General features: G+C 58.5%; 1 protein-coding gene across 2 annotated transcripts in view; it reads right to left on the reverse strand.

Moving 5' to 3' along the window:
* Positions 1-1,262: 1,262 nt before the first annotated feature.
* CASTOR2 (cytosolic arginine sensor for mTORC1 subunit 2) overlaps positions 1,263-22,219 on the reverse strand; it is a 62,968-nt gene continuing 42,011 nt past the window's right edge. The window contains exons 3-9 of one of the 2 annotated variants that reach the window (XM_077141002.1): positions 13,879-14,072; positions 12,197-12,329; positions 11,556-11,679; positions 10,825-10,935; positions 10,442-10,524; positions 6,686-6,780; positions 1,263-6,595 (exon numbers count right to left, since the gene is read on the reverse strand). In XM_077141002.1, coding sequence (XP_076997117.1) covers positions 6,530-6,595; positions 6,686-6,780; positions 10,442-10,524; positions 10,825-10,935; positions 11,556-11,679; positions 12,197-12,329; positions 13,879-14,072 — 806 coding nt within the window. In that variant the 3' untranslated portion in view covers positions 1,263-6,529. Of the gene's footprint in view, positions 6,596-6,685; positions 6,781-10,411; positions 10,525-10,824; positions 10,936-11,555; positions 11,680-12,196; positions 12,330-13,878; positions 14,073-22,219 lie in introns of both variants that reach the window. The other variant, XM_077141001.1, reaches the window with a different exon arrangement.

A 22,219-nucleotide genomic window follows, 5' to 3' on the forward strand; every position in this document is an offset into this window, starting at 1 on the left:
CATCTGTGGGAGCTTTTACAACTATACTGAAGCCAAGGCCAATTGATTCAGCCTCTTTGGGGTAGAGTCCTAGCCTGGACCCCATGCTCCCAGGTGATTCAGATGTGCAGGAAAAGGTGAGAACCCTGCCAGGTAGAAGCCAAAACTGCCACCCTGGAAGAATTAGAGTCTGGCTGGAGAAGAGGCAGGGCAGGGGAAGGGCAGATGCACGGTTTTGGTTATCAGAGAGGGGAAGGGTGAAGAGTATCAAAAGCCCAGCACCTGCCTGCCGGCCTTAGTCCATCTCTTTCTTGCCTAGACAGCTCCAGCACCCCAACTCCAAGAGTGCAGGAACCAAAAATCAGAGTGCTTGGGGAGGGATTCTGGACATGGTCCTCCCCAGCCCCCCCGAGATATTTTGCATAGAGGTAGCAGTTACTGGGTTTCTATCACCAAGGAACTTTTCCTGGGGATGTGACACTCACAGCCCAGCTCCAAGCATGGGGAAGGGACCCTGTGGCCTGGAATCCAGCTCCTGATCCTCCCCTGCCATCAGCAAGGGCTCGTCTGGCATCTCCATGGACCCCTGACTCCCACACCCACCTCTGCCAGAGGTTTGGTGGGTGTAGGAGACAGTGTTCAGGATGGCTACCTGGGAGCTTTGTCCTCTGGTCTCACACTCTTGCAGTTTCCTCTGTGTCTGACTAGAGCTGGACTGTATGACTCTAGAGGAAGTTGGAGGTGATGGCATGTGAATTCCAAGACTAGAGATTTAAAAAAAACACTGGCTTCTACGTTGAGCTCTTGAATCCCTCATTCTAGGGAAAATCAGGCACTATGTTTTGAGGACCCTCAAGAAGCCCTTGAGGGTCAAGGGACAGATGAAGAATTGGGCCTCCTGCCAACAATGAGCCGCAACCTGCAGGCCCCGTGGATGACCCACCTTGGAAGCAGACCCTCCAGTTTTAGCCAAGAAGACTTCAGGTGACGGTGATCCTCACGCACGGCCCTGGGCCATAACCACTCGGCCAGTCTGCTCCCGGGTGCCTGAACCCCAGAAACCAGGATATAGAAATCAAAAATCATTATTTTAGGCCACCACATTTTGGGGCATTAGGCAACTAAATGTGGCCGTCTTGCTCTGATTCTGGGTCAAAGGCGGGAAGGGCTGCCCTGCCCCTCTCCGGGCCCCCTGCAGAGGTCCTCCGACCCCAGTCATGGAGAAAGAGAGAAGAGCCATGGGTTGCCTGGAAAGCACCGAATGAGACTTGCTACCAGCCAACTTCGTTTTTTGGTTTTTTTTTTTTCCATTTTAATTAACACTTTACAAAGTACAAAATATACTGTCTTTTAGGGGGGAACATTAGGTACTTTTTTTCTCTCCATCATACAGTACATGAATTTCGAGGGTTTTCTGTTTCTTCAAACAGAAAATAAGCATGAGGGCCCCTGGGGGATAAAGGTTTAGGACTGCCCAGTTCTCCCCTTCCCCCAGACCTTGGGACAGATGGAAGCGCCACTGCTACTGCTGGTGACATGGGGCCTGGCATGCCAGGTAGGCCAGAGGTGGCTGTGGGCAGGAAGTCCCTGACCCCTGGGGGTGGGGGTGTGGGCAGGGGAGAGGCCCTTCAGAACCTCACTGCATACCCAGCACCCACCCCACCCCCCATCTCAGGATAACGGAAATGATTTTGGCAAAGAGCAAGAGGGGGCCGGGAATGTTTTTGATGGTAGTCCCCACTGTTTTGGAACCAGCCCTGCCTGCTCAATTCTCCCTGGCATTTCCTGAACAGGTCAAATGCAGTGGAAAGGAAACCTCACTGTGCTCAGCCTTAGGCCCTGAATTTGGCCTGCTTCTCCTCCCCTGGGGTTCCCAACTTTGCTGGAACCTCTTCCAGGATGGGTCCCCAGTAAGTGAGGGTGCACCAGCACCATCCCCCTGTCCCATGAAGCACCAGGACCAGCCACTTTGCAGAGGCAGCACTGGCAGGCCCGGTTTCTTGGTGATGGCTGTGTGAACCCGGTTGGGGGCTGTCAGGTGTCTGCAGAGCAGAACCCCCCTGGGGCACCTCTTCTCCTCCAAGTCAAGCTAGGTGGGGCAGCCTGCCAGGGCAACCTCTCTGGGGTTCCCACGCTCCACCCGAAGGCCAGGCCCCTGCTCAAGGCCTACCCTACCATCCCCTCATCACCTCTGTGCGTGTGACCCGTGGCCAAGACAGCTCCCAAGGATTCCAGACCTTAGCTCACATCTGGGCTCTGTACACGCATGTACACACACACACTGTCAGACTCATATGTATATAAAGACTCCGGTGTGGGTGTCTGCAGAGCCCAGTGTTCAGACTCCTTGGGAAGGGGCCACCCTGCACTTCCAACTCTCATGTTCTCCCTTATTCTAAGAGCCACAATGTCCTTCACTCCCCAGCTGCCCAAGGATGCCCTGGCGCAGGCTTCTGCTTCACCCTGGGCCACCTCCCGGCCCCAAGGACAACAGATGCATCAGGCAACAGCTCCAACCTTCACCTTCCCACAGAGAGCAGCCTTCCCAGGGGGTGTGGGTACCAAAGCCAGAGGCCACAGCCCACCATGTGGCTTTCTCCCACAGACCCTGGGGAGAGGTACAGATGATGACACTTATCCTTCTGCTTCTAATTTCAAAATGAAAGAAAGAAAAAAAGCTGGAGATGAGCTTCCAAATGTGGGAAAGGGTATGGAGCTCTCCCAAGGTTCAACTTCCCTAACGCCCCCAGCCACTCCTCTGAAGTCAGCCCTCTTGGTTGGCTCCTCTCCCAGGCAGCCTTCTCTGAACAGGGAAGGCTACTGCCCTCTCTAGGCCCACCCTGCCCCTTCACAGTATCTAGGAAACTTTCTGAAAAGGCCAGAATGCCCATCTTCTCCCAGTTGGGAGACACCCTCACCCTTGCCCAAGCAAGCCTCTCCCCTCCAGCCCACCCCTGATTCTATTTGCCAGTGACTGGCTGCTGCCCAGCTCTGCTCCAGTGGGCACAGATGCGCTGGGTGTTTTCCTCCCAAGCCCCCCTTCACTCAGGAGGTGGCACCCTAGGCTTGGAGAGGGTCTGCCCCTTCCCATCAGCTTTCTCTCCTGACCTCCACGGCATTCTCTGTCCCTTTAGAGGGGACCAGCCTCAGCAGACCAAGCATCTTGCTGGACACCTAACTGGTCATTGTGGCCATGCCACCTGGCTCCCCCCACCAGGACCTATTTCCCAGAGTTGGTGGGAGCGGGAGAATGCTGGGGGCTTAGGGGGCTTCAGACTCACCCAAATCCTGGGGAGGGAGTGCCCAGGGTCAGGTCTGCCTGTGCCCAGCTGGGTGGCCTGGCTCAGGGCAGGGGGCGGAGATCCCGGGGAGGAAAGAGGGGCAGCGCCGGCAGGGCCTGCATTCTACTGGGTCAGGACCGCGGCAGGTGGGGGTTCGGAAAGGGGCTCCTTGGGAACCCCCAGGCTGAGGGCTGAGCCCAAAGAAGAGCTTTATATTTGGTTGGGGGGTAGGACGGCCACTGCCAACCCTTCCCCCACCTTAAGCTGTCATCACCCTGGTGGGCAGGCAGGGGTGGGGGTGGGGGTGGCGCTGGCCTGAGCTTTTCTTACCAGAGATCTGCACAGAGAAAGACACAGGCCCAGCCAGGGGGCATCACGCTGTCCCCTCTGTGCCTCTCCCAGGTTACCTGACCGGACACCATCAGTGGTCAGAACGCCATCGTCCTTCCACACCGTGCACCCCATCCGCCAGAGCCCTCAGGAGCTCGGCCAGCGCTGGTCCACCCCTTGGTGCCTCTAGGGCTGGTGCATCGGGACCAGGGGAGCCACCATGGGGCAACACAGAGTCCCCTCCAGTGGGGCGGGTGGACAGGCATGGGGAAAACACTCTCCCCAACCCGAGTTGCCGCGGGGAACGGACCACGGATTGTGCTACTCCCTGCACAAAGGGAACAAGAGAGAAAGCAAGCCCAGCTCCCCACGCGAGCAGAGGGAAAGCCCCCCACCCCGCCCCGCCCCGCCAGCCAGGCCTGGAGAGCGGCGGCCTCCCCGCCCGTGACACACACAGCAAGGGCACGTGTGCTGGTCTCGGTGGGACAGGGCCAGGTTCCAGGCGGACACCCGGGAGAAGAACCTGAGATTTCTAAGCTTGCAGGTAAAAAATATGGGGTAAGCTGCCAGCACAGACGACCGTCCGAGGGACCCTGGGTGGAGAGCGGGGGGTCACGAGGGACCCTCAGCAGCCCAAGGCCTCGGGATGAGAATGCAAAAAACTCCAACCCCCTCCCTCTGATCACCGGATGCCCAGGTCAGACAAGGGTGTCCAGGCGCCTTGGCTGTGGACCCGGGGGGCAGGGACGGGCAGAGCCCGGCTTTTGAGGGAGACGGGGGCACATGGGGTAGAGACCCCGAAATGTACCGTGGCAGACCCTCTCGGCCCCCAGCCCGGCTCTCAGGCTCCTGGGCTGCTGGTTTTGTTTTCTCTCAAGTCAGGTCAGAGGGATCCAATCGTCTTCTCTAATAATCGTATTGCCTATATACTTGAATTAAAAATATATGGTGGCTCAAAACACGCGCATATGCTCGGCAGGCAGGGGGGAGGGGGGAGGCCCTCACACCCACACACGCACCCACGCACGTGCGACACGGTATATATTAACGTATATATTGCTCAAGTATATATGCTATTTACAGTATACATCTATATCAACAGAAAACAGGTATTTATATGTGTGCCCTAGGCAGGCTCGGGGCCGGCACGCTGGCACAGCAGGAAGGAAAGGCAGAGAGAGGTGACAGCCGGGGACTCGGACAGAGAGGTTTTAGGAGGCGCGCCACGGAAAAACCAAGGCCTCACAAGGACAGAAAGGGGACTCGGGGCACCAGCCACGGCCCCGCCCACTCGGGCCACCTCCCTTTTGGAACCAGCAGTCAGTCTACAAGTTTTGGTTGTTTTTGAGTTTTGTGCAAAATGGATGAACTTGAAAACAACAAAAGGTGGGCTCCGAATCAGTGCAGAAAGGCTGGGCACCAGCTCCCCGCTCCTGGGCTCCCACACAGCCCTGGGAAGGGACGGGGCTGCGGAGCTCACGCACGGCTCACCCCAGGCCAAGAAACTCCCCTTCTGCTCTGACATTTCTCGGTGACAGCGCGATTCCCCTCTTACCCTACAAAGAGGCCGGGTGGGGGGAAGGGGACGACAACGATGACGACGACACGTCCCAGGGAGGCTCGCGGGGCCTCGGGTCCTGCTCATCAGAAGGCACGCCCTGCGACGGGAGGCGGCGCCCCCACCCTCCCCAGGGGACAAGCCACTGCAGCTGGCCTGCATCCTGGGGGCCTCTCGCCCCCTCTGATGCTCACCCGAACCTCAGGGGCCCTGTGACTGTGGGCGGCTGGGGGTCTCGCGGGGGGCACCCTCACCCTGTAACGAACCTGCCAGGACCCCACTGGACTCAAACGGGCTCTGTCCCCTGCAAACAGCAGCTGTGGACGCCAGCAGCCAGGGCGCAAAGACGTTAAATAAAAAACTAAAACAAGGTACGTTTTTCTCTATTAAGGCTCAGTTACGCTGCCTCCCTCGTCAAGTACTCACGGGTGCCATGGTCCCCAGACCGGACCGGCAGGCAGGCAGGCGAGGTGGGGGTAGAGGCCTTTGCTGCCTCCCCAGAGTGGGAGGTCGGCGGGGGTGGGGGGACAGTCCTATGCTGGTCTAGTCAACTGCTGGGGAGGGGGATATGTAAGACCCCAGGCCCAGGATGCTGGGACGCCTCCCCCTGCACCTGGGGAAGGACCGAAGGGCTCTGCCCCCACCAAGGAGGGTCTGGAGAGAGCAGAGGGGACAGGAGCTCAGGCTCCAGGCTGGTGGCTCTCCTGGGACCCCACCCAAGGAGCGAGTGCTTGTGCTGGGGAGTGGGGCTGGACGGGGTCCCTCTTGGCAGTCTTGCTGGGAGTCGGGGCGCAGGCCCTGTGGCTGGCGGGAGAGGTGCTGGGGGCCTGGGTGCTCCCCAGCTGGGGACCCCACCTGTGTTCCTGTCTGGGCCGCGTGAGCGAGGGCGGCCCGTGGCCTCCACCGAGGGAGCCAGCCCCGAGCTGTTGGAACCAGAGACCGGCGACCAGATCAAGGGGGCTCCACGAACCCAGCCCCCCACGTCCGACGACACCAGAACTGGTACCCCATGTCTCGGGGAGGGGGTGCCAGCTTCCTTTGGCATCCGCCCGTTGGTGTGGGCGAGGCTGGGAGAGAGGGGGTACCTGCTTGCAAGCTTCCAGGGCCTCAGGGATCATTTCCTTGGGTGGAGTTTGGGGGAGGGTGGGGGCCGCTCCCGGGAGTGCCTGGGGGCTCTGGGAAGGCAGGAGGGCATGGGGAGGCCTCGGCTTGCGCCGCAGGCCTGGGAACTCTGCAATCGGGGGCGTCTCCTGGAAACCCCTTCTTTGGGGGTTCTCGGGGCCAACTTTCCAGTCTGTCAAGAATACTGCAAGAAAATCTTCAGGATGGGGGCAGTGCCCCGGGCGAGGGGAGTGGGTGGGGCGGGGGGGCGGAGGCCCTTCTAATGCTTCTCTGCCTGGCTGACTTTCAGGGCACTGATGACACCGTGGATGTTTTCTTCTGGTACCTGCAAGGGGTGGAAGCAAATCCCGTGAGCTGTGAGCCAGGCCCCGACTGCCCCTGCAGGGCCCCTGCCGGGTGGGGGCTGGACACTCACCAGAGCGTGGTCGAATTTGAAGGTGCTGATGTAGTAGGCGGGGATGTCGGCGGCGGCCAGGGGCTCGGAGATCTGGGCCACGATTCCACACTCATCTGCGGGCAGACGGGGTGCGGCCCTCAGCCTCCGGGCGCCCTCGGCCCGCTGGGCTTTGCAGCCTTCCCCCTCCCCTCCGCTGCCAATGTCCACCCTGTTCTCGTCTCCTTGAAGGCTCGGCACAAAGGCCTCTCTGCACAAAGGCCTCTCCGCCCCGAGCCTGGTCTGAGCCCCCCCGCCAGCATCACGCCCTCCAGCCTCAGCCCCTGCGCAGCCCTTTTGGGCCCAGGTGCCCCCAGCTGTCCCTGGCCTCACACGCGCTCTCTGAAGGTGGGGTGGGTGGCAGTGGGTTGGATGTGCGCTCAGGCCTCCTTGCAGGCCCATGCTGATCCTTTCCTAGCCAGGTGTTCGTGGACAAGTCACTTCCTCTCTCTGACCCTCGGTTTCCTCATCAGAGGCCCCACTGGGTAGCAGCCCCCGTCTTAAGAGCCTTGTCTGGCATTTGGTTTTCCCCCCAGCCCCCTGAGCAGGGGTCGGCAATGCTCCTCCCCTTCTCCAAAACCCCAGCCAGTGAGCAGCCCTGGGGTGGTCTCAGATGGTCCATGCCCACCCCCAGCTTTCTCCCTGATCTGAAGGTGCCACTCAAGGCTTCCTCCTACAGGAAGACTTCTGGGATCAGAGGGCCACTCTTCTCCACCCACACTGTCCCCTGGGAGGTTTCCCTAAAAGCTGCTGTTTAGATTTGGGTGCCGAAGGAGTCTCCTGGTACCTCCCCGGGCTGGGTTTAGCAAACTGATTACCAGTCCGACCTAGGGATTTAGAAGCAAGAAGTCTGGGGGTCGGCCTGGGCCCCACTGCCCAGCCCTGTCCATCGTCACCCAGACCAGCATCCCTTCTCTTCTTTCCCTTCCTGGTGGCCGCCCTGGTCTGACTCTCATCGCCCATGCAGGACCTCCGGCAGGAGTGACCGCGGCAGGCCTCAGGCCCCCGTCCCCGGCTCGCTCTGCCCCTGCTCACAGTGGGGCCTGCAGCCCCCTCTGGTGGCCCTGCCAGCCTCGTGCCCTGCACCTCAGACACCGTCCCCTCTGCTCTGTGGAGGCTGGGGGTGCTCAGTGTCTCTTGCAAAGCGGGTCTGAATTCAGAGAGCTGGGGCCCAGCGCTTTCCAAAATGACACAGAACAGAAAACAAAAGAGCACACGGCCGAGAACGGAGCTGGAGTTAAACGCCTGTTCCCTCATTTGGGTTTCCCTCGTTTGTGTTTGCGTGCTGGGTTAGGATGTAAAATATTTATTCCAGACCATGGTCCAAAACATGTGGAATCTGCCTGCCAGTATAGAATTTCTCAGAGTCTCACCAAGCTCTTTCTTTCTTGAAGGAACATTTAAAGCTTTAAGAATTGATATAAAACCTCGATGTCCTAGGAAGCAAATCCAGCCGCTTGCTGGCCACACCAATGCCACAGCTTCCCATGCGCTCCCCCTTCCCCTTGTCACACACCTCAGAGGCCCACACAGACTTGTGTCGACGGCGAAGCGATTCGAGATACATTTTCCCATCCTGTCATTTCTCCTTGCGCTTTCTCTTTTTTGCTAAGACTGTTATATGGAGTGTACTTTGGTAGATTGCCTCAAAACCTTGGAGGATCAAAGCCAGGGATAAAGAGAGAAGCAAACATGGATGTCTTCCAGACTCTCGTCTGTGTCTTCGCAAATCCATCTTCCCCGTGGCCTCCGGGTGACCCCGTCCTCCAGTCTCCGGCAGTATTTCCTCTGCCGAAGTATGGAATCTGGAGGCACCACTCAGCCTGGCACTCAAGGCCCTGCCCCACTGGCCTGGGCCAGCCTTTGGCACTGTTCTCTTCCCTTGCCTCGCTGGTGCTGCCTGGCAAATATCAACCAGCTCTCTTCAACAGTCAGCTCCGGAATCACCTCCTCCGGGAAGCCTTCCCTTCCTGGATCTTCTCTGGGCCACCCGGTACTGACACATGACAGCAACCCTTGCTCACAGAGCACTCACTTGCTGAGTTCTTCCCACAGGGCCCGTGGGAAACACCCCAGCTGAGGGTCCTATCAGCACCGTCCTTTTACAATGGGGAAACTGAGGCACAGAGCTTCAGGCACTTGCCCCACATCATACTGGTTACTTTCAGCCTCCTCCATGGTGTGTTACTCGAGTGGACAAATGCAGGGCTGCATCTGGGGAGGAGGAGGCCCTCAGAGACAGGTTGGGCCCAAGGACTGGACCAGGAGCCTTCAGTGTACATGTCCTTGTGTTCCAGAGAGCAGGCTCCAGCCTCTAGTCTGTGTCTGTGCAAACCCATCTTCCCCAAGGACGGAGCTGGCCTTGCTGTGAGCAGAGTTAGGGGGCCACCGCCCCGCCCTGCTCGTTACCCTCCCTTTGTGAGCCTGTCAGGAAGACAAGGTGGACAGTGGGCGCGGCTCCCTCTCCTGGCCCTTTGCCCCCCCGTCCCAGTGCCTGGCCACCTCCATGTCCCAGGAACAGAGTGCCCAGAGTGGACATGATGACCCTAAGGAGCAGTCTGGCTTTATCTGGAATGTTCTGCTTCTGTAGAAATCAGACCGACCAATCCCCATCACCAAGGGCTGCTGTGGCACCAGCTTTGTGGGTTTGCCGGAAATAGCTGTCTGTGACTTACAAAGAACCTCTTTGGGGCTGAAGCCCTTTGGCCGGCAGGACCAGCCTAGACAAGAAGCCGTGTGGGTGCAGTTATGTTAACAGGGAGACTGGTCAGGTAAACCCTCCCTCAGCCCCGAATGGGCCCTCTGAGATACAGGGCAGGAGACCTGCAGCCCCCTGCAAAATACTTATGAAAAAAACAAACACCTATCTAAAAACAACACCTATCTACCAAAGATGCTGTTTGGACAACTGGAAACTGAAGACAGACTGAGTGTCAGGGAATGACAGTCTTCGTCCGTGTGTAGGAGAGAAGAGGGGAGCTACTGAAGGTGGGACACTTTGCATGAACTGCCGCAGCAATTACATTTATTTATTTGAAGGGACAGCATTAGAAATGACAACAGTCGTTACCTTTGGGTGGTGGAACTAAGCAATGATTCTCTTCCTCATCTCTCGTCACCCCCCAGTTCTCTAACAGTAAGCAGGTCTCAGGTCACGGCGGGGGGTAAGGCCCTCTGCTGGGAACCCATTCCTCCCACCTGCCAGACACCAGTCAGGGCACTGCAGGCAATGGGACTCAGGCTGTCTGAGCCTCAGTTTACCCCTACACCCACTGGGGAGCTCCTGGAAGTGTTCCTGAGGGCGCCGAGATGACACGCGTAAGTGAAGTGGTCCGTGTGTGTGGCACCCAGCAACGCGTGCTGTCCTCATTCCCGCACCCCAGAGGCTCGCCCAATCCCAGGGGCTGCCCGGAGGCTCACCGAATCCCAGGGGCTTGCTCAATCCTAGGCTCGCCCAATCCCAGGCTCACCCAATCCCAGACTCACCCAATCCCAGAGGCTCGCCCAGTCCCAGAGGCTCACCCAATCCCAGACTCACCTAATCCCAGAGGCTCGCCCAATCCCAGGCTCACCCAATCCCAGGCTCACCCAATCCCAGAGGCTCGCCCAGTCCCAGAGGCTCACCCAATCCCAGGGGCTTGCTCAATCCTAGGCTTGCCCAATCCCAGGCTCACCCAATCCCAGAGGCTCGCCCAATCCCAGGCTCACCCAATCCCAGGGGCTGCCCCGGAGGCTCACCGAATCCCAGGGGCTGCCCTCCAATCCGTACCATCTTCCAGAGCTCTCCAGATGCGCTTGTGAACAACAGATTACTAGGAAACCTTAAGAAGGAAGTCGGAGAAAAGTCCCGGAGGCTAATGTTAACTGTGGCCTCTTGGAACGCTCCAGCCCCTGCCCCCAGCACGCTGATGCAGCCGAGCTCAGAGGCCCCAAGGACCCCACACCGGCACCCCACTCCCTCTGCACCCTCCTCGGCATGGGGGCAGGGAGGCAGTGCCCGGGACGGGTTGGGAGAGCAGCCCCCCTCGCTCAGGCTGTTCCGAGAGGCGCCTGCAGCCCCAGGGAGAGGGGAGGGGAGGCAAACACGTGGGCTCAAAGCCCCCCCCCGCGTCCCGGCTCACCTCTGCTGGGTCTGTACGTCCATCACCAGGGAGATGTAGCCCTCGATGAGGGAGAAGGAGAAGAAGCGGATGTGGCCGCCGTCGTCGCCGGCAGCCATGGGGTCCTTCACTCTGGGGGCCGGGGAAGCTGGTGAAGGCTGGGTGGGGCCCTCTGCTCCCCAACCCTCCAGCCCACGCCCCCACCCCCCCCGCCCCCCGAGCCCACTGGTCTCAGCACGAAGCTGTTGGGAAGACACTGGCCAGGGAAACGTGCCGGTGACCGGAGCCAGTGTCCCTCCTGCTGGGCTGGTGCAAGCAGGGACGAGCTGGGCCCTTCCTGGGCAGGCCTCTTTGGCCCTCGCTGGCCCACTTCCTGGGGCCACTGCCTGGCCCCCACTGCCCCACCCTCCCGGGCATGGAGCTAAACTCAGCAAGGCCCGAGCAGAGACACAAAGGCTGCCTGGGAGCGTCTCTGTGTCTGTGAAGAAAGACACAAGGGCTGCTGTCTCCAGATCAAAAAACCTGCGTTTCTGGCTCCACAACCAGGGCCTGCCCTGGGAGAGTGTTTATTATGGGGGTGGGGGTGGGGGGTACAGCTGCCGGTGCATCTGCAGCCTCGCTAGGCCCTGGGGCTTCCCAGGGTGGGCCTGGATCTCCGCCCTCAGACTGCCACCCTGCAGCTCCTCACACCCAAGGATGCCAAATGCGGGTGAAGGCTGCATGGCCCTCCCCACGGGGCCGGGGGTCCCTACCCGTTGGAGTAGAACATGACGTCCATGAGCAGAGTGGCGACGGCGGGCAGCGTGTCGGGGTCCAGGCTGGTGACGCAGAACCTGTTGCTCGGGCTGGACAGCGGGTGAATGACCGGCCTCTGGACTGAGGGTGCAAGGACGAGCAGGCGGCTGAGCCGGGGACAGGTTGGGGGGCCCGGGAGGGGGCTGGTGTCGGCCAGGCACCCCCCCCACCCCCCAGGACTCCCTGACCTGCGCCAGACAGACTGGTTCCCATGTGTGCTCCACCCCGAGCCCCTCCCCGACACTCAGCTGCTGTCCCCCCTGGCTGGCCCCGTGTGAGGAACTCACTTATAAATAGGATCTTTGAAGGGGTTATTACTAGCTGAGGGGAGCGGGGTGGGCCACTCATGAGGAAGTCTGGACACTGGGTGGGGGTGGAAGCGGCCCTAGGACAAGGGTGGGATGGAGCCTGGTTCATGGGCCAGCCCTGGGCAGAGAGCACATAACTTGGCCGCCAACATGGGGGGATGCCCGGTCCCTGCGGCTTGAGCCGATGGCCTGTGCATTTGTCACAGCGGCCCTGGCAGGACACTGCACCATGCTGTGCCTGGACCCCCCCCCCCCCCGAGGGCCCCCTGCCCACACCAGCCCCCACGCACCCAACTTGGGCTTCACGAAGCCATTGGTGATGCCGAGGTTGTCGGCGGCCACCGTCTCGCCGTTGACGACGCGCAGGATGGTGAACTCTGAGGACAGGGTGTGGGTGACGAAGGGCAGGTCCCGCTCGCGCACCTGGGGGCGGGAAGCCGAGGGGGTGAGTGGCCTGAGGTCCTGGGGGCTCGGACCCCATCCCTCTGAGTTTCTGCCCCAGCCCCAGCTCCCTCCCTCTTTGCCTCCTGCCCTCCTGGAGGTGGGAGATGGGGGTGGGGAGGGAGCCCAGGGCCAGGGTGCCCGCCTCCCAGCACGCCCAGGCCCGAGCCCCATCTCTGCCCGGGAGGACACTGCATCCAGGCCTGCCTCTGCCCCTTGCCAGGCCCCGTGTTCCCGGGCCAGGCTGGGCCAACACTGGCACCCTCTCTGCCACAGCAGGGGGGCGGGCAGGGGCAGTGTCCAGCCAGGAGGGCGGCCGTCCTGCCGTAATGGGCCTCCAGGCCAAGCTGACCCAAGGCCCAGGGGGGAGGCAGCTGGCGGGGGGTGGGGTGGGGTAGAGGGGGGCTAGCAGCATCAGGGACCCCTGGGGGGCCATGCTGATACCTGCCTGGTGACCGAGGGGATGGAGGCCACAGCGCATCCATGAGGGAGCAAGGCTTCACAACAAACCACCGTCCATGACAGGAGTGTGCAAGGGTGTATGTGTGTGTGCAAGTGTGAGCGAGCTGTGGGAGAATGTGAGGGAATGGGCTGCATATGGGAGTGTGAGGGGGAGTGTGTGTGTGCCAGAAGGAGCACGTGTGAAGGGAGCATGTGTGCAAGGGGAGTGTGTGAGTGATGTGTGAAGGAGGAAGGTGTTGGAGAAAGCAGGCGTTCAACAGGGAGTGTGGGGGGTGTGAGAGGGTGTGTGTGCGAGTGTGTGAGGGAGGCCACATGACGGAGGGGTGGAGAATGTGTGGGGGTGTGCCTGTTACTATGTCCGAGGGGCGGCAGTGCATGCTGGGGGGTGCCTGTGCACATGCAGGGGGGTTATCCTTACGTATGGGGGTGGTGACACATTGGGAAAGTCCATGTACATGTGGGGGTGCCATGCCCAGTGGGGGCCTTCTACCTGGGGGGGGGGGGTGTCTGCATGTTGGGGGTGATCCACATGCTGGGAGGGTTTCCTGCCTGGGGGGTGGCATATATCTGAGGGGCTCCTGCTTGTGGGGGTGACCCATATGTTGTAGGGAGCTCTTGCCTGGGGTGTCTGCGTGCTGTGGGGGGCTCCTGCCGGGGGTGTCTGCGTGCCATGGGGGGGGGGGGCTCCTGCCTGGGGTGTCTGCGTGCCGTGGGGGGCTCCTGCCTGGGGTGTCTGCGTGCTGTGGGGGGCTCCTGCCGGGGGTGTCTGCGTGCTGGCGTGGCCCTGCCGGGGGTGTCTGCGTGCCGTGGGGGGCTCCTGCCGGGGGTGTCTGCGTGCTGGGGTGGCCCTGCCGGGGGTGTCTGCGTGCCGTGGGGGGCTCCTGCCTGGGGTGTCTGCGTGCCGTTGGGGGCTCCTGCCTGGGGTGTCTGCGTGCCGTGGGGGGCTCCTGCCTGGGGTGTCTGCGTGCCGTGGGGGGCTCCTGCCTGAGGTGTCTGCGTGCCGTGGGGGGCTCCTGCCTGAGGTGTCTGCGTGCTGGGGTGGCCCTGCCGGGGGCCCGCGGGATCTTACCAGGATGAAGTCGGTCTGGTAGGTGGAGAGCATGAACACGGAGATGTTGTGGTCGGCCAGCGGGGCGATCACGGACTTGGCGATCTTGGTGACCCCGATGGGCTGGGAGCTGGAGAAGCTGCCGCCGCCGGACACCACGTTCAGAGCCAACCAGGTGGCGTCTGCCACACTCAGGTGCTCCGAGGAGGGCAGCTCTGGGGACACAGAGGCGGCCCTGAGTGCAGGGGCCCCGGGCTTCCCGGGACAGGGTGGGGTTCGGCCATGCCCGCTCTGGCCTCAGCTCCTCCCGCATCAGGACAGGCTCCCGTGAGGCGCCTTCGGGGCGATGGCAGGAAGGCCTGGGACAGCTCGGGGAGCTGCAGGGAGTGCGGCCGGGCAGGAGTGGGACAGACAAGGGCACTGAGCCTCAGTTTCCTCGGCCATAATACAGAGAAAACGGGCAGGCTCCCTTAAGGAGATGGAATATCCTTATGGTGGGGACTTTTGCCGTCACCTTTAGCTCCGAGGACCCTTCTGTGCGAAGTGCTGTGACTGACACCACCACACTGTGGGGCCCTGTGGTGTTCAAGCTGGGTTCCGGGAACTTGGGGCTGGGGCTGGGAGGGGAGGCCAGGAGAAGTCGAGGTGTGGGGCCTGGGCCTCGACCTCTCCCCAACCTGAGCAGCCTGTAGGCTGGGCCTCTCTGGGAGACGTCACAGAGCTCCTCCTGGGAGCCCAGGGGTCCTGGGGTGGCCCTGGCTCGAGCAGGGGTGGGGAAGGATGTGAGCGACAGCCACGACCGAGTCCCCTCGGCTGGCCATGCAAACTCAGAATCCAAGTGCTGGGACTGCCCCCTGCGTGTCCCTCGAGAAGGCCTGCACATGGCACGGCCACCCAGCCGAGCGTGGGTGGTGCTTGACCCCGGCAGGTACCAGGCCCGGGCACAGGGGCAAAGCCTAGGCGGGGTGGGCAGCAGGCTACACATTTCCCCAGAGCACCAGGAGCCAAGCCCGGGTCTGGCTGAAAACTCCATGCTCCATCCTGGGCTCCAGGTTCCAGAAGAGGGGGAGGGCCCAGAGGCCGGCAAGACCCGGGGCTGCGATGCAAGCGGGCTTCCAGGTGGGAGGCCCAGGTGGGCCATCCCGGCCCTCACTGCCTAGCTCCGGCTGCCACAAGGTCTTGCGGCTGCAAATCACTCGACCTCGGGTGCTGGGGCGGGTGGAGAGGCCAGAAGGCTTCACAGAGGAGAGGGGGGACCTGGGTGGGGGTGGGGAGAGCAGAGGAGGGGCTTTCCAGAGCCCCGGCTCTCACCGCCTTCCCCCAACCATCCAGAGTTTCAGAAAAGAAGTTTCTTGGCCCCCGCACCAAGAAGAAACATGCTCCTGGATATCGAGACCCAGCTCAACTCAGAAATTCTGCATCTGGGGCAACAGAGGGGATTTCCTGGGGAACGGGCTGTAGGCGCCCCCTCCCCTCCCTAGGATGACTAGAGTACAGACAAGGGGGGCCGCCAGGGGCCCGAAGGCCTTGCTGGGTGGCCAACGCCTGCCTTTCCCGCATCCCCGGGCAGCAGCAAGTCGCTCCAAAGTGGCCATTTTAATATAGTAAACAACGAAACAAACAAAAAATTGCCCCTTTTTCGTGAAAGCAGAGCCCCAAAAGCCCTCTTGGGAAAATGCTGGTGGCTGAGTGTTAAAACCACAAAAGCATGTCAGGTTTTGCAAATCCACTCCCGGTCCTGCCGAGGTCTCTCCTGGCTCAGAACCGCGCCCTGTGCCCTCCCATCCTCGGGGGATGCCGAGTCCTTGCCATGCTTTAAAGCAGTGCCAGCCACGAGAACCTTCTGGGCTGATGGGAACTGCCCACCCACACGGCAGCCACTCACCACGGGGGGCTCGTGAGCACGTGAAACGTGGCCAGGGCAACCGAGGGACCAGAAGTTCAAAGTGTAAATCAGATTGCCATAGGCACATGTGGCAAGCAACTGCGGGCAGTGCTGGTGGAAAATGAGGCCCCCGAGCCCGCTGGCACCATGCGGGCAGAGAGTCCCGTTTTGTCCCCTGCAGGTCCCAGTGCTGGGTGCACACAGGTGCCCGCCGAATGGACGGACGAAGGGCTGAGGCCGCTGTCCCCAACCACTCCCAACTGCCCCACACCTTTGCCAGGTGCACCCCTTTATCTTCTCTGCCCTCTCCCCCAGCTCGGCGTCTCTGGTTGGGGGGGCTGGGACACTGCCAGACTGGGGGTGGGAGCAGGGGGTGGGCTGCTTTGACATCGCTGCAAGCTCCCTGACTTTCCAGGACTGGACAAGGTGCACGGAGGGAGCGTCATTGGCACCGCACAGGCCGCCCCCAAATACTGCCCGATTCCTCGGACCTCTCAGTCCCTCGCGAGGACCAAGCAGGGCTCTGTCCATCTGCTTACAGATGCTGAACTGGCCCTGGGGGGTCAGTGCCCGCACCCCATCATCAACCTCTTCACAGAGCAGGAAGCTCAGGCCCAGAGAGGGGCGCTGCGAGCCCAGGGGCACACAGCAGTGTGTGTGACCAGTGGTGGTTGCATCCAGCACCACGGAGCGCACCGAGGGGTGTCGGGTCAGCAGGGGGGAGAATGAATGACGTCACCATGAGTCTCAGATCCCAGGGTCCCCCCTTCCACGGTCTCACTGGCCCCACTGGGCCTTCGGCTGTCAGGCAGACCCTTCCACTGCCCCCACCTGGGGCTGGCCTGCCTGTCCCGCCCACTGGGTCCCACGTTCCCATTGGGGTCTGAGCTTTAGTAGCGGGGGAGGGGAAGGGGGTGCCTGTGGTGGAGGTCCTGTGGGGTGGGTGGCGGAGAGCATAGGCTCGGGCACAGGCTCCAGCGCTGGCCCTGGCCCCCCCCACCCCGGGGAGGGAGCTGTTGCCGACCCAGGCGGAGCAGGGAAGGCATGTTCCCTCTGCTGGGCACAGCGCGGGGGCTGTTATTTTTGGAGGGTGCTTGCATAACCAAGGTGCTGCCCCAAGGATTCTCTCGGCAAGTTCGGACGAGTTGCGGGGTGGGGTGGGGGTGGTGGTCCTGGTGGGAAACCCAGGCCTAAGGGAGACTGGAAACGGGGATATGAGGAGGGAGAGGGGAGAAGTGGCAAGTAGCAGGCAGGCTGTGTCTGCCCCGGAGGATTTTGAGTCAATAAAACTGCTGACAGGAGTTTGGGAGTGTATGTGTGTGTGGTGTGTGGTGTGTGGTGTGTGGTGTGTGTGTGTGTGCGTGCGTGTGTTGTCTCCAGGGATCCAAGGCTGGCCCCCAGCTGCCCTGCTCCTGGCCCCAGGCCCCCCTCACCCAGCCCTAGTCCCTAGGAGATCCTGGGTGGCACCCCATGGGCACAGGGGTCAGTCCTCCGTGGTTTGCAGAAGAGTGGGCTTTGCAAGCCCCACAGACACACCGGGAAGGCGGAGTTGAGGGTGTCTCGCCCCAAGATTCTGGGGACTGGGAGGGAAGGCCTGGGCTCCATCCTCGGGCTTGGGCCAAGCCGCAGGGTGCCTGGGGAGCCACTTTGGGGCTTGGGGACAAGCCACTGGGAGTGTGGCCAGGAAGCAGCAAGCTCACCCTTCTGGAGGAAATGTGGACCCACTCCAGGGCCAAGGCGGGTATTTCTGTCACTGCCCATCATCTTGACCCTAAAAATAGCCTCTCAGAGCTGAGGACTCTCCTTGGGGAGGAGGTGAGTGTCCTGCCACCACCAATTACAAAGTCTGGGCTGCTCTGTTGCTGGGCAGGGGCTGCTGGGGCTCCCTCCCTCTGGTTCCCTCGACCCCCCAGACCCCCGTTTCTGCACGCGGCTCCTAACGTCCTCAGCTGTGCCCGCAGCACAGAGCCCCTGCTTCTCAGGCCCTCCTGCCCTGTGGGAGCCCAGGAGTCCCGGTGTCAGTGGCCGTGGCACATGCTGGCTGCGTGACCTTGAGCAAGGTCACCGTCCCCTGGTTTATTAGTTTTGCAGTGTTGGATGATTTATGAAGGTGGGAACCACTCCAGAAGATGCCTCGAGGATCAAATGAAAGAATCCCCTATGAGGTGCTTTGGTAAGAGCCCGGCAGCCCAGCCAGGGGCTTCCCAGCACCACATTGCTAGGTCACCCTTCTCAGGTGGCAGTTGGGCAAGATGTACTAAGAGTTTCAAAAATGCACAATTTCACTGTAAAGAAGTCATTTCACGTGGGGTAAAGACTCCTGGGCAAGAATTCAGCCCAAAGGGGTTCAAAATAAAGACCCAGGAGCTTAACTTAAAAGTCCAATGGCTCGGGAAGACAAAGCCACAGGTCATCTATGATGGAGTACCATGCATTCGTTTCAAAAAGGTACGTTTGAAACCAAAAGGAAAGATGGAAGATAAATACTGAGATGGTATAACTTAGGAATGCCTAGAATGGACAAGGATGGTGATTAAATATACAAATAAAAAACGTTTTTGTGTGAGGGAGAACAAATGAATGTCAATATTGCAGGCTGTTGGAAATAGATGGTATACGGGAAAAAGTGCAATCAATGCACGCTAGAGTTTACAGTCAACAGTGATATTGTAACACGCCCCCACTGAATGCAACAAAGACATAATGCCAACACTAAATGTCAACAGGCGGGGGGCATGGGGAACGGGTACGGATTCTTCGTGGAAGAAAAGGAAAGGTCTTCAGATAGATTATGGTGGTGAAGTTACGTCTATTCACTTACGCTGGATTCTGATATGTGAATAAAATTGTTTCAAGATGAACAGAGAGAAACAAGCGCCGGAGAAAATGTGAAGAAAGAGATGTACCTATTCCCTGTCGGTAGGGAAGCTGAGAGGTGCAGCCCCTTGGAGGGGAGTGTGGAGGTGCCACAGGAGGCTAGGGGCGGGGGCTGCCATATGATCCTGCAACCCCACAGCTAGGTATATATACCTGGAGACTGGGGACACGGATGGACATTTGGACACTGGTATCTACGGTGGGAAAGATCGTGAGCCACGATGAATGGAGGAAGCCTAAGGGTACGACAACTGGGGAATGGAAGGGGAACTGCGGGGTACAGTCACATACCATGGACTCCAGTGGACTCCGGAGAGGCTGCAAGAAGGAATGAAGTTGTGAGGCATGCACCTTTGTGAGCGAACCTTAAGGACTGTATGTTGAATGAAATGTCACAAACAAAAAGACGAACATTATCAGGCCTCACTCATATGGACTAATTATAACATAAAAACTTGGTGAACTGAAGACGAGAGCATGGGTTATCAGGTTGGGGCCTGCTGTAAAGGGTCCTAGATTGCAAGCTCTTACTGCAGTCACATCTTTTCAGGAGGTGTAACAGCTATTTCTAAATTTTGAGATACTGAGCTGCTTTTTCATAATCTAGTTATTCCCAGAAACTTTGGGTATTTATAGGACACCTGAAACTCAGAATTAGAGCCCTGAAGCTATGAAAGTCAGCAGCACCCCATACAGAAACTGCTTAAAAAGTTGAAAAAGAGATCAGACTTCGACTAGAGATATGAATGAAGCTGATCTGGGTAAGACTAAGGTAAATCAGAATACAGGGTAAAGGATGATATGTTCCATATATTAAAACTTCCACCTCTGTGTGTGAGACCTAAAGGAGAGACATTTAGTTGGTGCCAAATTTATATGTTGGGTAGCTCATTACCTTATTTAAGTTGTATGGTCAGTTTAGTTGAATATCGTTAAGTACGTGGAATTTTGAATAGGGCGTGAGATTTTGTTGGTTTGTCCAGGTTAGTGTGATGACCCAATAAATCTCAGAGTAATTTGGGCAGTGAATACAGGATTATTTGCCAAGTACCCTTGGGGGACTGGGGAGAAAGAAGGAAATATTGAACTTCCCCATCTGGGAAATTCCTGATATTCTCACAAGCAGTGGGGACAACCAAATCAATAAGCTGAGCCCTCGATCTTGAGACTCGCCCTATGAAATTTATTCCTGCAAAGGATAGGCCAAGCCTACTTGAAATTAAGCCTAAGAGTCACTCCCAGAGAACCTCTTTTGTTGCTCAGATGTGGGCTCTCTCTCTAAGCCAACAACACAGGTGAACTCACTGCCCTCCCCACTAGGTAGGACATGACCCCCAGGGATATAAGTCTCCCTGGCAACGTGGGACAGAATTCCCAGATTAGCCAGGACCCGGCATCATGGGATTGAGAAGCTTTCTTGACCCACAGGGGAAACAGAGACAAAGTTTCAGTGGCCGAGAGATTTCAAACAGAGTCATGAGGCTATCCTGTAGGTTATTCTTACGCATTATATAGAAATCCCTTTTAAGTTTATGGTGTATTTATGGTGTCTGCTGGAGGGAAATACCTGACACTGTTGAGCTGTGATACAGTAGCCTTGATTCTTGAAGATGATTGTGAGGATAGAGCTTTTACAACGTGATGGTGTGATTATGAAACCCTTGTGTCCGATGCTCCTTTTATCCAGGGTATGGACAGATGAGCAAAAAATATGGATAAAAATAAACAAATAAATAATAGGGTGATAAGGGGTAAAATAAATTGGGTAGATGGAAATACTAGTGGTCAGTGAGAGGCAGGGGTAAGGGGCATGCAATGTACAGGTTTTTTCTTTTTCTTTCTTTTTTCTGGAGTGATATAAATGTTCTAAAAATGATCATGGTGACGAATACACAACTATCTGATGATATTGGGAGCCACTGATTGTACATCATGTATGGACTGTTAAGTGTGTGAAGATTTGTCGATAAAAGTGTGTTAAGTGTGTGAAGATTTGTTGATATCGACAAAAAAAAAGTTTGCTGGCTAGAAAATATGTTTTTCAATAATCAAGGAAATGTGAATATAAAATTTATACTTGATATCATGGTCTTTGGTTTCATTCCTTAGTCATGACTAGGAGACTGCTCTTATTCCTAGTAGATAAATGCTGAAGTATCTTGGAGTGAAGTTTTCAATGGCTCACTAGACAAGAAATCCCTGTGCACAGGTACTTAGGTAGGGAGAGAAAACAAGCATCGCCAAAAGGTAGCAACCGGCGAGTCAAGTTCTAGGTGATGGGTGTTGACTACCAACTCTGCAGATCTGACAACTGGCCTGCAGGGGTCTGGAGCTGCCTGTGCCCCAGAAAGACATGTTCTTCAACTTATCCCATTGCTGTGGGGTGAACCCACTGTAAGTGGGACCCTTTGATGGGGTTATTCAGTTGAAGGGGACCCAGGGTGGGTCGTAATCCTATTACTGGAGACCTTTATAAGTGGAATGAATAGAGAGGCAGAGAAAAAGCCACAGAGCCAGATGCTGAAACCAACGGAACCTGGAGGAGAAGGGAGCAGCCGTGGCAGGGGAGCGCAGACCGAGGCTTGCTGGCAGCCGGCCCCAGAGCGCCATTCTTTGGCAAGAAGGTATCGCCTTGGTGAGGCCTTGATTTTGGGCTTTCTCTTAGCCTCAAAACTGTGAGCTCATAAATTCCCACTGTCTACATCGACCCATCACATGGGATTTGTCTGAGCAGCACAGGAACTAAAACATGTCCAAATACAAAGAGTTACTACAGGGGACCAAGGAACGGGGATGGCAAGCCATTGCAGGCTACCTGGTATTGGAAAACGAATGTGAGCGTATAGAAGCATATACCAACTGGGGACCTACAACTCAAAATTGCCATCCAAAAGGGAAAGAGGAACCATGATGCAGAGCAACCCTGGGGAGGCCGGGGTGGAGGTGGGAGGTCACAGGGATGATGGAAACAAGGACTTTCCAGGGGTACCCCCACCCGCATCCTCAAAGCCTGCCCTCCCCACCCTCGCCGCCCCCTCCCCAGTGTCTGAGCCCCTCTCCACCCTAGGAAATGCAGCCTCGGCTCTGGGCCGGTATTGAAAGCCATGGGGATGACACTCCCTCTGGATGCAGGCGTGCCTCGACCCCTGCCCCCCGTCCCCCGCCCCCTGCCCCCTGCTGAAGAGCTGGCTTCGAAACTGGCTGCCATCAGGCCTGCGACTCTGGCCAGAATACCAGCAACTTCACGGGCCTGGGCCTCACTCAGAGGTGACCGCCTCTCGGATGACGCTACTCTGATCTCTGGTTTAAGGAAATTGTGAGCTACAGGCTTGGAGCTTAGGAGGAGGAGGGATGCTGATGGATGCACAGGGAAGACTTCCGGAATGCAGGGGCCCCTTGAGCACATGTGCGTCTCCAGGCTCACGCCTCACCCGGCTCTGGGAGAAGGAGGCTGCAGGGAGCTGAGTCTGGATTTGCACCTGGATCGCCCATCTCAGTCTGGAGGGAGGTGCCCAGCAGTTACCACCTGATGGCTTCCGCCTGTGCTTTTTCACCAACCATGGCCCACTGACCACGGCCGGCCCCCACTTTGTTACATGT

Source organism: Tamandua tetradactyla, chromosome 23 (assembly GCF_023851605.1).
Source record: "Tamandua tetradactyla isolate mTamTet1 chromosome 23, mTamTet1.pri, whole genome shotgun sequence".
Classification (NCBI taxonomy): domain Eukaryota; kingdom Metazoa; phylum Chordata; class Mammalia; order Pilosa; family Myrmecophagidae; genus Tamandua; species Tamandua tetradactyla.